This window comes from Symphalangus syndactylus, chromosome 7, assembly GCF_028878055.3.
Source record: "Symphalangus syndactylus isolate Jambi chromosome 7, NHGRI_mSymSyn1-v2.1_pri, whole genome shotgun sequence".
Classification (NCBI taxonomy): Eukaryota; Metazoa; Chordata; class Mammalia; order Primates; family Hylobatidae; genus Symphalangus; species Symphalangus syndactylus.
In genome coordinates, this window is record NC_072429.2 from 13580219 (window position 1) to 13595366 (window position 15148).

Consider the following 15148-nt stretch of genomic DNA (forward strand, 5'->3'; position numbering starts at 1 on the left):
AAGTCACCTCCCTGTATGCAGCCCTTCTATGGCTTCTCGTGGTTCCCTTTTGTATACAACTGGATTTATTACATCTACCTTGTTGGGTAGTTTTGATGGAAATGTCAGAGCAAACCCTCAACAAATGGTGGCTCTTTTATTTTTGTTAGTAAATAATCCAAGTTTCTTAGCTGGTCCTCAAGGCCATCAGCCACCCCGGCCATCAGCCACCCCACCCTGCGCCCTTCCTGGATTGCTCAAGCTCTTTCTGGATGTGTAGCCTTAGAATGTGGTGTTCCCTCTCCCTAGAAAGCATTTCCCCCACTCGACCCCACTCCATCTGCTTTTGTTCAGGTCACTTCAGCAAGCATAGATTGTGAGGACCTAAATGCCTAGGACCTGAATGTTCATCTCTCTCTCTCTTTTTTTTTTTTTTTTTTTTTGTGGCAGAGTCTCGCTCTGTTGCTCAGGCTGGAGTGCAGTGGCACAATCTTGGCTCACTGCAAACTCTACCTCCCAGGTTCAAGCAATTCTCCTGCCTCAGCCTCCTGAGTAGCTGGGATTACAGGTACACGCCACCATGCCCAGCTAATTTTTGTATTTTTAGTAGAGACGGGGTTTCACCATGTTGGTCAGGCTGGTCTCAAACTGACCTCGTGATCCACCCGCCTCGGCCTCCCAAAGTGCTGGGATTACAGGCGTGAGCCACCGTGCCTGACCATGTTCATCTCTCTTAATCCTCATAACCACCCTTGAAACTGTACCACACTAGTATCACAGATCAAGAGATGGGCTTAGAGTAGATTAAAACAAAAAACAACCAATCCTAGATTACCTATCTTGAAAGTGGCAAAGACTAGGCCGGGTGCGGTGGCTCATGCCTGTAATCCCAGCACTTTGGAGGCCGAGGTGGGTGGATCACGAGGTCAAGAGATTGAGATCATCCTGGCTAACATGGTGAAACCCCATCTCTACTAAAAATACAAAAATTAGCCAGGCGTGGTGACGGACGCCTGTAGTCCCAGCTACTTGGGAGGCTGAGGCAGGAGAATGGCGTGAACCTGGGAGGTGGAGCTTGCAGTGAGCCGAGATGGCCCCACTGCACTACTCCAGCCAGGGCGACAGAGCAAGACTCCATCTCAAAAAGAAAAAAAAAGAAAAAGAAAAGAAAGTGGCACAGCTTCTACTGAAAGCCATCTTTTCTCCAAAAAATCAATATAGTCCCTACCTGTTGTAAGCGGGGCTCTGTGCTTGTCTGTCTGTGTCCCCTACAGCCCTCTACACACCCTCTCGTAAGGTATTCATCACCCCACTGCACCTAATAGCGAGGCAGTGTATCACAGGCTTGGCATCTGCCTGGGCTCAAATCCTGTCCACCGCACACTTCGCATGCCTGTGCCTCCATCTCCTCAGAGGCTAACTGGTGATAATCAATAGTGCCTACTTCACAGATTGGAGAATTAAATGAGATAATACATGAAAAGCACCAAGCACAGTGTGCTAATGTGGCATATAGTAAGATCTCAATGCCCGTTAGCTGCTGTTATTCTACTACTAGCCCACATTTTGGGAGCACTTCCTATGTGCCAGGAACTTTGTACTAAGCGCTTCATGTGTGTCTTGCATAAACTCTCACAACAACTCCGTGAGGTAAAAACGGGGCAGAGAGGAATAATGACTTGCCCAGAGCAAATGGAGTTGCTAGGTCAAAGGATATATGCATTTAAAAATTCTGACATATTACCAAATTGCTCTTCATAGGGATTATGTCAATCCATACTCCCTCCAGCAATATGGCATAAATGCCAGTTTCCTGTGGCCTTGTCAACACGATAGGTTAACAAACATTGGAAGTTTTGCCAATCTGATTAGGTGAAAATGCCTTCTTTAGTTTGCGCTTCTCTGATCATGAAGGAGGCTGAGAAACTCTACCTATGCTTCAGAGCTATTTGCATTTATTCTATTGTCTGCTCATTTTTCTTTTCTTTTTTTTTTTTTTTTTTTTTGAGACGGAGTCTCGCTCTGTCGCCCAGGCTGGAGCGCAATCTCGGCTCACTGCAAGCTCCGCCTCCCGGGTTCACGCCATTCTCCTGCCTCAGCCTCTCCGAGTAGCTGGGACTACAGGCGCCTGCCACCACGCCCGGCTAATTTTTGTGTATTTTTAGTAGAGACAGGGTTTCACCGTGGTCTTGATCTCCTGACCTCATGATCCGCCCGCCTCGGCCTCCCAAAGTGCTGAGATTACAAGCGTGAGCCACCGCGCCCGGCCTGCTCATTTTTCTATTGGGTTGTTGGTTTTTTTCATATCTGTTTCCAGGAACTCTATATATTAGGAGGATTAGTCCTTAGAGATGAGTTTCAAAGCTTTTCTGTTTTCATTTTTTTTTTTTTAAAGACATCTACAGCCTTAAAAAGTCTATAGAACTTTGATTTGGCTTATGGTGTTTTGGTCTTATTTTGTTAATCTTGTTTGACACTGAATTTATCAATCTTCATTTATGATTCCTGGATTCGGGGTCCAAATTACAGGGATTTAAAGGAATTGCCCACATTTCCTTGTAGTGTTTTTATGGGTGGTTTTTTGTAGCTTTTTTTTTTTTTTTACACTTAGATCATTATCTATTTTGAAATATATGTTGGCTTATGGTGTAAGATATAGACCCAATCTTACTTTTTCCGGAGGTTACTCAGTTATTCCAATACTATTTAATGAAGAGTCTACCTTTTTCTCACTGGTTCTGGATGCCACATTTGCCATACTAGATTGTCGTATATATTTGAGTCTACTTTTGGACCTTCTATTCTGCTTGACTGGCCTATTCAGCATCAAAATGACAGTTTTAACTATTATGGTTTTATAATGACTTTTAATATCTGCTAGGATTAAATACCTCTTCCCCTTGTCCCCTGCATCACTGCCCCCTCACCCCCACTGCCTACCAGCATCTTCCAGCTATTGTATCCCTGTGTAAACTTTCTTTTTAACCCTCTTGGTATGTTTTCTTAGGATGCCATTACATCTTTTTAGCAACATTATATTTTTAATTTAACTTAGCACTGTTAGTTTTATGTCACTGCTCCTGTGTTAAGAACTTGGTGTATCTTTCAATTTATTCCAGTTTCCTTCTGTGTCCTTCACAGTACTTTCAAAGTTTTCTTTATCCTAGGCCTTGTATACGTTTTCTGTTAAGTTTACTCCTGGTAATATTTTAAGGTTAAAACCTTTTAAAGAAACTGAGGTTTACTTTCTTCAGGTCACTCCAATGTTTTGGATACTCACACAGAAGCTCCCTATTTAGGACAGCAGAGAAGCCCCAAAGCCAGCAGTTGGCAGACCTGTGCACGTGCAGGTCTTTCACATCATGCTTCTTGTTGGATATTTGTATGCAATCAACAGTCCCCAGTTGCATCTCCATGCTGCAGCTAAAGAAAACATAAGCTCCCTTTTTCTCTACCCTCCAATATACTTCCTTCCAATAAGGAGACCCAATCCTAAACCTTAAGCTAGAAGCCATCTTCAAGGAACAGATGTGCAGTCTGGTGATCATTACACCCAATCACTGATTCCTCTCAACTCTGTTTTGCTTCCCTTATCACCTTTACCCACTGATCCTTAGACCAGCTTTTGTTTATCTGCTAGGTTTTGGCTTTAATTCTTTTTGGTTTTTAGATTCTAAGGCCTTTATCCGCCGCTACAGAGACATTCTTCCAAATATTGCCTGTGACTTGGCCTGATCCCAAAAAGATGAATACGAATTATTTCTGTAGTGCAGCAAGCTGACTGGAGTTTGAATTGGAGCTCTATAATCATGTAAGGTAGGTCTGGGGCTAGTCTCCTCATCTGAGTCTAGTCTCTTTTGTAAAATGGACATGACCACCAGCCTCATTGGGCCCTTGAGAGTAGCAGCTGAGTTTCCTGTAATAAAAAACACCTAGCAGAGTCTTAAGGAATGCCACTCGCTCCCCTAGGGCTTTCTAACACCTTCTTCCTGCTCTGAACCTTTTAGCTGGGATATTACAGCATTTCCTAGCCATTTTCTTTCTTTCAAATTCTCCACTGTACTGTGGCTGAACAGCTCACCAGCTGAATGACCCATCTAACTGGATGCTATCCACAGGTTTAGTTTCCTAAGGACTATACTGATCTGGCTCACCCAGCCCTTTAACAGTCTCAAGACCTTGACAGAGGATCCTGTGAGCAGTGGTCTTTAGAGGTCAAGTCCTGATGCAGAACCAGTCCATGGGAGGCCATGCCCCTCCCCTTTGCTTCCTGATGGCCCCAATGTCACTCACATGAAACAAAGGGGGTTTCTTCAAGGGTCCAGAATACTAAGAACACAAGTCTATCAATTCTCTAATATACGCCACTGGATGTGGTACCTGTGTCCTTGAAAACACCTCAGCAACATTAACGTACATAGAGCCCTTTGCATATCTCTAACAGCTCCTGTGTTGTTCTGCAATCCTGTTCACATGCTGGCTGTGAGTTCCTGGAGTTCTCTTTCATCTCTCTATTGCCCAGTACCTAGCACAGGTCCTGGCAGACTAAGTGTTCAACAAATATTTGCTGGCTGACTTTCAGCCACATACTCTGATGGAAGCCTTCATTTAGGTCTCTGGATTTAAGGCTCTACGTATACGCCCAGCTTAGCTTGGAGACTTACTTAGAATGATTAAACGCACAAACACATACAAATGTTTAAATCAGGAGAGACCCAAAATATTTTATTTCCCATGCAGAACACTTGCCCAAAGATTCAAAGAGGAGAAATAAGAATATCCTCTAAGCTGTGAAGAATGCAAATGCTTACATCAACAAATAATTCTATATAATAGCTAAATGTCACTAAAATATTGAAAAATCAACCTATAGTGTTAAAAAAATGTTAGCTCTTTGATTATTACCACGAGAGGGGCAGCAGACCAGCAGTTCACCACTCTCTGTGATTTGGAATTTCTTTGGAATAGGTTATCTTGAGGAGCGGATGGTTACCTAGGTAAGCAAGATACAAGTACATAAAGGAAGGGCGAAAACATGAGGCAAACAGTTCAGAACCTTTTCTTTTCATCTTTTTTTATTTTAAATTACAAAGGATGTTGCATACACTGATGAATCTGTATCTGACTAGAAGTGCTCAGGGGTTGGAAGGTGACAGAAAACAAAGGCAAAATTTGCATTGCCTTTCCATCTGAAATGAAAAACTGCACAACTATTAACCAACATTTAATAGGATAATTTTTAAACAGCTCATGCGTCAACAAGGTAAAGTTCTTTCTAGACAAGAGACAAGACTGAATCCAATAAAAAGTGTCATAGCTCCAGTTGGGAGAGAAAAAAAAAACAACTACAGAATATTTATGATAGCATTACAAACAAGATCCTACGCAACTATGCAAAAGAGATTGCTACATTGTATGAACAAATGCTTTGAATTCTTGCCCTTCCACTCTTCTCTTGTGACTTCTGTGCTGTCAGCCCTAGTATCGCTGTCAACCACAATACTAAGCTGTAGGACAAATCCTAGGGAAAGAAGGTAAAAAAGCAGGCAGTGGAATACAGTGTCATAAAAATGTGGTGGAAAGGCAGATACAGTACACACATACACATTTCTGTTATTTGGTTCTGAAAAAAACAAAGGGCGAAGGGCAAGACATAGTAATCAGTCCTGCTCCTATCCACCCAGAATTTAATTAACTACACCATTGTGTTTACATTGTTATGAAAGAGGCAAACCGAACCTAGTTCACCCAAACTTGGCACATTGAAATACCCAACTTTGATGTTCTTCACTAGTTACCAAGTCTTCAATTCCAAAATACTGTTTGGAAGTAGTTTTAAGGTTCTATCCCCTCACTACTACCTCCAAAACTCTCTAAACAAAAATGGCAATTTGGCCTAGCTCAGTTCCTAGGTGTAATTTCTACGATTTCAGTCAGTTTATTAAGCATGAGGACTATGCTTCAACACATAATCCCGTTTGCCTATGGAAGTGTATAACTTTCAGTAGTACATTTTCATCATCTTTCCCCAACATGCTTATTCCTTAAAACGAAACAACCATTCCTACAGTTGACATTCATTGTTACATCCCAATGTGTTTGAAGTATTAAAAAAACATGGAGTCGTCTTCTCATAATGCCCTTATTAAGATTACAAAGATTACAAAAGAATCCACAAGTATTACGGCACTGTGTGAGACTTATTTGTCATGATCGAAGGGAAGAACAAGACTGCAGTTCTGTGCAAAGTTGTGGAAATGGCCTCAGTTCCATGGGAAATGGTATTCCACAACAGACTTCACTAGAAGGATAATTGAAACCTTTTACTTTAACACTGAAAGCATAATTCAATGCATTCTCAAAATTCAAGTTTCAAGATATGGAGAGATGCTAACATTCTGTTACATAATTAACTAGAAAATACTTGAACAGAATTTTAGGAAACTATATAAAGAAAGGGAACATAAGTTTTTGTTAATTCTTGCTGAAGGCAACTTGAATTCATTTCTTATAACATTAACTAATCTTAGCAGCTAAATTTTTTTAAATGTGTGGAATAAAGAAAAGCACATCCATTCTTGACATTTTGGTGAATAAACTAACAGCTTTATTAATGAAGGCAAACATCAGATCATTGTATGAATATTATATATATATAAAAAGAAATCCAAACTAACAGCATTGTATTTCAAAAGTACTGTACTTCTGTTTCTTTTAAAGAGACTTGTCATCTGTTTTTATAAAACAAAATGGGTACTCTTCTCCTAAAAAATCCTGGAAAAATGAAATAGTCAATTTCAAGCTGATGAATTGAACACACCTTTCTTTAAATGCAGACTATTGCTAGGAAGCAAATAAAGTCAAGCATCAGAAAGAAGATGTATGAGAAATGCATGAAAGTCAGAGAAAAGGGATGTAGTGAAATTACTGCTAATCCTTCCCCCTTATATTCAAAGACCATCCAAAACTGGTCTTTCATACAAATATAAAATAACTATAAAGACAGGGAATTTGAAACCATACCCATCTGAAATCCTTCATGATGCTTTTGTAATAGTTCTGATTCTTTTACCAAAAAGGTCAAAGTTAAAGATGTAGGAAGTGGAAGGGAATGAAGACGTTTAGTTTTAAATGTACAAGTAAGGCACAATATAAAGCCACATCATAATCTGTCATGAAGGATATAGGAAAGGACAAGAATCATACATGGTACAGTAGAACAAGCAATTATATTGACTGGAAAAGTGTGGCACCCAATTCAAAACTCAGACAAGATCTTAACAAGAGCGACTGGACAGCATGCTTTCATATGGAGACAAACTCTATAAAGAATCCAGTGTATCTGAAACTAGGAAAAAAGGTTTTTGTTTTTTTTTTTTTTAAATCATAGTAGTACTAGAGTCAAAGTTTATAATTGCTTTGGAACAATGGGTTTACTTGAGGTGAATTCACAATGCCTTCACTTAAAGTAAGATTCTGGACTTCATTATGAGCTATCTGTATACCATGTATGAACACAGAAAACCTTTAGAGAACTCTTCTCTAATGATCTTCACCCAAAAATACATGCCACAATTTTCAAAAACAGAACATGTACAATTGTTGGGGTTTTTACATTACCCTTATAAGATTGGTTTGTGTGATACACTAAACGTATATATTTTAATGACAATAGAGGAAGCAGATTATTACTGGCATTAAAGTACAACCATTTCTAGACGGTTTTAAATGCCACAGAGTCCCCTGGTTAAAATGTAAAGCTGCACAGCTTGCCTATGTCATCTTTATGATAAAGTTAAAACAGCAAGAGGATTTAACTTTCACTCTACATTTTACTGCCAGGTTTTTATATAGATCAAGTATCGCTGCAGCATTCTGACCAGCCCAGATTTAGCAGCAAATGGCAGGAATCATATAAAATGCAATTTTTTTTAACAAAGTGCTTTTCTAAGATATACATACATATATAAATAGGTACAAAATAAAGTGTCAACATTAAAAAGCTCAACTATTTAAAAGCTTTTAACTATTTAACTTAAGTAGTACATATAAAACACTGAAACTCAAGAATATGGAATCTACTAAACAGATTCAAAGTCTTTTTTTTTTTGAAATGCAAGACCAAAAAATCAAATTCTGGTTTGCAGACAGGAAAAAAGTATCAAAAACCAGAATTCCTAACAGAGCAGCTAGAAAGGGGCAATTTTATAAACCTTATCAGCTGAATATCATGAGGTGGTTTTCACCTGATTGCAAAACTGCCATAGTTTGAAACATTTTTCAATTTACCAGACACTCTGTCAAGACTTCATATACTTCCAACTTGCAAGCCTGTGCTTTGCCTTCTCCCACCTAAAAAGGAAAAGCTTTAAACGATGAACTTACATTCTATTAAACCATTACACTTGAGCTTATCATCTGTTTAGCGTGAATGTATTAACCAGGTACATTTCCACCAAACACATAGAAAAATTTTGTGCATCACAGTTCAGCTACGGTGGTAAGACAATCCTTACAATCCTCCTTGGATTTCTTTTTTAAGATGTCAAAGAAGCAGGTAAGCAACATTGTTAATTTGTTACTGGGTGCTCTAGATAAAACCTTCACAAGCTATAGCTTCATATGCTATAGCTTACAAATGGGGTATCAAAGTAAAAGAAAAGAACAAATTATACTTTGACACTTTATAGTCGAAGTATAATTAAAAAATAAATCCTACAGTGGGTAATGGAGAAATATTTTTCCAGCAGCTATGCCTGAAATTTTTGGTATTTTTTTCCTTGCTAAATATGCTTTTTTTCTTTTTTTAGTTTTTAAGCCACCAGTTTTCAGAGTTCAAAACACAAGATTTGAGAATAAAACAGTTAAGAGAGACAGGATGGAAAAATCTGTGGGGGAAGGTTTATAATGCTGCCTTGACATAAGAAATTTCTCATCAAGAGGTAAAGCTTGAACACAGTTAACACACTGACTAATGAAGCTGTTTTATATGAGCAAAAAAGAGCACCTAAAAACTAAACGTGTTAATGTTTCTCAATTCTAGAAACTATAGAAGAATAAGTCACATGTTAAGTTTGAAGAAGCTAGTTTGAAAATACCTGTACAAAAATATAAAAATCTATAAATTGTTTTTGTTTTAAGCCTGTGTTGATCTTTGAAAATATTACATGCACAATAATACATCAATTGGAAAAGTGGCAACTAAAGAATTAGATATTTTTAGCTTTTTTCTTTCTTTACATATATATATATACATAATACAATAAAAATAATCTATTTTGTTGTCTGGTGGAAGTATACTACAATAAGCTAAATAAACATTTTAATTTTCAAAGTCAAAAACTATTTTACCAATAGCTTACTAAAATGAAATATATTAAAATTTCCTACAATAAGTGCAGAAATAAAAGACATCTAAATGGCCACCAACTTATCTACTATGGAAGCGAACTAGAGGAACAGCAAAATAATATTTGTATGTATGGATGCTCCTTCTGTAGATAATTGGACCCAAACAGAAATAAAATTCACAGTTCAGTAAGATCCCTAACCCTGACCTTTTTTTTTTCTTTTTTTTCTCCTTTTTTTCATACATTCATACAGTATCATGTAAGCTGTGCAAAACTTTACTTAGACTGGCAGTTTGCCATATCAGTTGCATTTGTCTTTGGTACAAAAAATAAAACAATCGCAATAATGTGCAAGTATTTGTCTTCTTCCGGTCAAGTACCGAAATATGAGTTTTCTAAAGCCATCTTTTTTTTGTTGTTTTTTTGTTTTGTTTTTTATACAATACACAGACTCTGTGGCATATATCTACATTTCAACATAGTCCTATATACATTCAAAAAATCTGAAAAAGAGTTGGAACAAAAAACATTTAAACCCCATAATTTTTCCATCTATATATCTTGTTTTTTCTCATTAGGGTTTTCATCATACAAAATATTACCAGTTTTATAGTTTCCCCAAAATACAAGGCACAAAGAATATGCTTTTTTTTTCTTACTTGCACAGACATTTGTGTGTATATATATATATATATATATTTATATATATCATCTTGAGCTCTGACAATGAACATCTAATATGGCCCACAGGCACAAGTGCTGGGTGTGCCATATACAAGTGAGATTAATGGTTGTGGAAAATTAGAACAAAAAGCAGTAATTCTAAAAACAATTTAAACCAACTGTTTAAAAAAATGCTTCCTCAATTTTTTTGTGTGGTTCAGAGCATAAATCTGCCACAATACTTGGCATTTTACTATTTCACTCCTCCAAAATGTTTTGCTTTAACAGATTTTTGTAATCTGTATCTAAACATTTACTTAAACATATGATTTTCAATTCTGATGCCAGTAGCAGTTTTAATCATGGTTTATGCTCTGAAAATGCAATAATCAAGTATTTTGGATCATGCTTCACTTATGCTACTTAGTTATTAAAACAATGTAACCTAATTGTAAATGTTTACATAATGCTAACTGACATGCAAAACAGAATGAAAATTTACAATGGATAACGTGACAAAACGCAGACATTTCTGACCAGTGGTCCAATGAGGCTGATTACACCTTTGATGTTGGTATCCTTAATCCTACAAGGCCTCCAGTGGGATTCCCTTCTGCAGTCTTCTCTAACACTTGGTTAACAAATTCTGAGGTTTGCCCAGCAACTGGTAGACCTGAAGAGAAGAATAAAAGGCACATCTAGACACAGAAATGGAAGGCCATGAAGGGAAAGGAAGGAGCTGGTAACAACTGAGGTTCAGGTGTGGCCCTCAGCTTGATAATGGTCCCAAATGAATTCCCTGGCACTTGTTATTGCAGCTCAGAAAACAATGCTACCCTTCATATTACTGTCTAAAATTTTAAGATTAGAAGAGTCAAACCAAGAATAGCCATGAAAAATCATAAACCAACATTTAAAGTGAGGTAGATGACAAGTGTAACAGCCCAAATAACAGTCCAAACCCAAACCCAAAGCCTGCCAACAGGCACTGCTTCCCATGCCCTGGTTTTTCCCTGTTCTCTCAGCCAGTCTCTTCCAATTACTCTAAACTCACCAAGTCCCATGGGTGGGTTTCACCCGTGAAACTGAAAATACAGACCTGCAGGATGTTTTGGGTCATTTTTATAATTACTGGATACAGTTTAAGTTTCCTTTTCTTCATTTAAAAAAGTGAATGAATGAATAAGAAATGTTGGAAGAGAAGAGGGAGAAAGGTGGGAGCAGCATAAGTATGTAGATTTTCTCATCTTCCTCATCTTCCATAGTAAGACCAAAAGATAAAATCAGTAAATCAAATAACAGAGGTATAAGCACATTTTTTAAAGTATTAAGAAAAACAAAAAGGATGGAAATAGAAATATATTTGTCAGCTAGGCGCGGTGGCTCATGCCTGTAATCCCAGCACTTTGGGAGGCTGAGGCAGGCGGATCACCTAAGGTTGGCAGATCACCTGAGGTCGACAGATCACCTGAGGTCAGGAGTTCGAGACCAGCCTGACCAACATGGAGAAACCCCGTCTCTACTGAAAACACAAAATTAGCCAGGTGTGGTGGCACATGTCTATAATCCCAGCTACTTGGGAGGCTGACGCAGGAGAACCGCTTGAACCCGGGGGGTGGAGGTTGCGGCAAGCTGAGATTGTGCCACTGCACTCCAGCCTGGGCAACAAGAGTGAAACTCTGTCTCAAAAAAAAAATAAATAAATAAATAAATAAATAAATAAATAAAGCAAGGAAAAGAAAGGGAGAGGAGGGGAGGGGAGGAGAGGGGAGGGGAGGGAAAGGAAAAAGAATTTGTTGGCCGGGTGCAGTGGCTCACACCTGTAACACCAACACTTTGGGAGGCCAAGGCAGGCAGATCACCTGAGGTCAGGAGTTTGAGACCAGCCTGGCCAACATGGTGAAATCCTGTCTCTACGAAAAATACAAAAAATTAGCCAGGCATGGTGGCGGGTGCCTGTAATCCCAGCTACTCAGGAGGCTGAGGCAGGAGAACTGCTTGAACCCAGGAGGCGGAGATTGCAATGAGTCAAGATTATGCCACTGCACTCCAGCCTGGGCAACAAGAGTGAAACTCCATCTCAAAAAAAAAAAAAAGAAAGAAAGAAATATATTTGTCATTGCTCATAGGAAGAAGACAAAAGATATCATAAAAAATATTGGCCGGGCATGGTGGCTTAGGCCTGTCATCCCAACACTTTGGGAGGCCGAGGTGGGCAGAGCACAGGTCAGGAGTTTGAGACCAGTCTGGCCAACAAGTTGAAACCCTGCCTTTACTAAAAATACAAAAATTAGCTGGGCATGGTGGCAGGTACCTGTAATGCTAGCTACTCAGGAGGCTGAGACAGGAGAACCACTTGAACCTAGGAGGCAGAGGTTGCAGTGAGCTGAGATTGCATCACTGCACTCCAGCCAGGGTGACAGAGCAAGACTCCATCTCCAAAAAAAAAAACGTGTGTGTGTGTGTGTATACACGTATATACATGTATATATACGTACACATATATATACACACACACACACACAAGCTTAACCATGTGGTCAAACTTAGCATGACCAAATGAGACAATCTGATATTAAGTGCCTCTTGACTGATGGAATGAAAAGGATGTATGATGCATTCTTACCAGAAAATCTAACTGCATTTAGTCATGAAGAAACAGATAAATCCAAATGTTGAGACATTTTACAAGACCTGGATTTTTCATAAAAATAAAATAAGAAGGGGAGGAGACTGATGTAGACTAAAGAAAACAAAAGAAGAGATATAACTAAATGCAATGCATGATCCTCGACTGGATCGCACACTAAAAAACAAAACCAAAAAAATGCTATAATGGACATTATTGAGACAACTGGGAAAATGGATTCCATATTAGATATTGTATCAATGTGGAAGCACTAGGATGTGACACTGGCATTGTGGCTAAGACAATGTCCTTGTTTTCAAGCAATACAGGCTAAAATAGTTAGAGATAAAGAATCATGATTTTTACGAGTTATTTTCAAATATTCCCTGTCCAAAATATACATGTAGATAGAGGTAGAAATAAAGCAAATGTAGCAAAATATTAACAACTGATGAGGGCTGGGTGGGGTGGCTCATGCCTATAATCCCCGTGCTTTGGGAAGCTGAGGCGGAAGGATCACTTGAGCCTAGCCTGGGCAACACAGCAAGAACTCGTCTCTACAAACATAAAAATAAGTTTGCTGCTGGTCACGTGAGCTGGCTCATGCCTGTAATCCCAGCACTTTGGGTGGCCAAGGTGGGTGGATCACGTGGGGTCAGGAGTTTGAGACCAGCCTGGCCAACATGGTGAAACCCTGTCTCTACTAAAAATGCAAAAACATTAGCCAGGCATGGTGGTGTACACCCAGTGACTTGGGAGTCAGCTGAGGCAGGAGAATCGCTTGAATCTGCCAGGCAGAGGTTGCAGTGAGCCAAGATCACGCCACTGCATTCCAGCCTGGGAGACAGAGTGAGACTCCATTTCAAAAATAATAATAAAAATAAAAATAAATAAATTAGCTGGACATGGTGGCACACATCTGTAGTCCTAGATAATTGGGAGTTGGTGCTGAAAGATCGCTTGAGTCCAGGAGTTGGAGGCTGCAGTGAGCTATGATAGCACCACTGCATTCCAGCCTGGGTGACAGAGCGAGACTGGTTTCTAAAAAAAAAAAAAAAGCAATGAATTTTAAAAAACAACGAAAACAATTGGTGAATCTAGTTGAACAAAACATATATGTTCATCATACAATTCTTTCTCCTTTTCTATAGGATTAAAATCTTAAATGAAAAGTTGACAGACAAAATAAGTATACATTTTATGTTACAGTTAAAAGCCAACTCACAAGGTAAAAACACAAAGCTTTGCAAATTATCAGAGGATACAAACAAAAGTGAAACCATAATGGATCATATAAAGGCAAAAAAAGGCCACACAAACAAACTCTAGCAGATCTTTTGATGACAGCACTAAAACCAAACATAGATCAATATTTTTAAAAATGAGCTAAACTCACCTATTAAAGTACAACCTCCAGAATAAATAACAAAGAAAATCCAAATACATGCTACACAAAAAAATCTAGGCCAAGCGCGGTGGCTCACTCCTGTACTGTAATCCCAGCACTTTGGGAGGCCAAGGTGGGTGGATCATGAGGTCAGGAGTTTGAGGCCAGCCTGAACAACATGGTGAAACTCCATCTCTACTAAAAATACAAAAATTAGCCAGGTGTGGTGGCATGCGCCTATAATCCCAGCTATTCAGGAGGCTGAGGCAGGAGAATCGCTTGAACCTGGGAGGCGGAGGTTTCAGTGAACCGAGATCACGCCATTACACTCCAGTCTGGGCAACAGGGCGAGACTCTGTCTCAAAAAAAAAAAAAAAAAAAAAAAAAAAAAAAAAAAAAAAAACTAAGAAAAAATTCTCTGATATCTGAATTAAAATTAAGCTAAATTTTAATTTAACTAAAAATTTTTTTTTTTTTTTTTTTTTTTGAGATGAGGTCTGTCACTCAGGCTGGAGTACAATGGCACAATCTTGGCTCACTGCAGCCTCCATCTCCTGGGCAAAAGTGATCCTCTCGCCTCAGCCTCCTGAGAAGCTGGGATTACAGGCTTGCATCACCATGCCTGGCTAATTTTTTGTATTTTTCTTTTTTCTAGAAATGGAGTCTCCTTATGTTGCCCAAGCTGGCTTGGAACTCCTGGGCTCAAGTGATCCTCCCGCCTTGGTCTCCCAAAATGTTGAGATTATAGGCATGAGCCACTGCACCTGGCTAAAATGTTTTAAAAAGGTGTAACTAATATAAAATGATTCAGAAGGATTGAAAATAAAAGAGTAGACAAAGGAATACCAAACAAATATAAATATTATAAACAATACCAAACAAATATAAGAAAGCTGCACTCGTGATAATACCAGACAAGAAGTGTACTTCGTGATGATCAAGATTGTAATTCATAATGCAGATTTAGTACTAATAAATACTATTCAAACATCCTGACATTCAGAAGCAAAAACACAGAAAATATGAGATGAAACTGAAATACATTACTGGGAACTTTTCTCAGTTCTACACAGAGTAAATGGACTGCCACCCGCCCCCCCCAAAAAAAGAAAAAGCTTAATTAAAAATACCTAGTCAATA

The 15148-nt window shown here is 38.7% G+C and overlaps 1 protein-coding gene across 5 annotated transcripts in view; it reads right to left on the reverse strand.

The window, feature by feature from the left end:
* Nucleotides 1–5036: 5036 nt before the first annotated feature.
* CREBRF (CREB3 regulatory factor) overlaps nt 5037–15148 on the reverse strand; it is an 84125-nt gene continuing 74013 nt past the window's right edge. For all 5 annotated transcript variants that reach the window (XM_055285224.2, XM_055285229.2, XM_055285225.2 and 2 more), the window contains one exon: nt 5037–10665. In XM_055285224.2, coding sequence (XP_055141199.1) covers nt 10550–10665 — 116 coding nt within the window. In that variant the 3' untranslated portion in view covers nt 5037–10549. The remainder of the gene's footprint in view (nt 10666–15148) is intronic.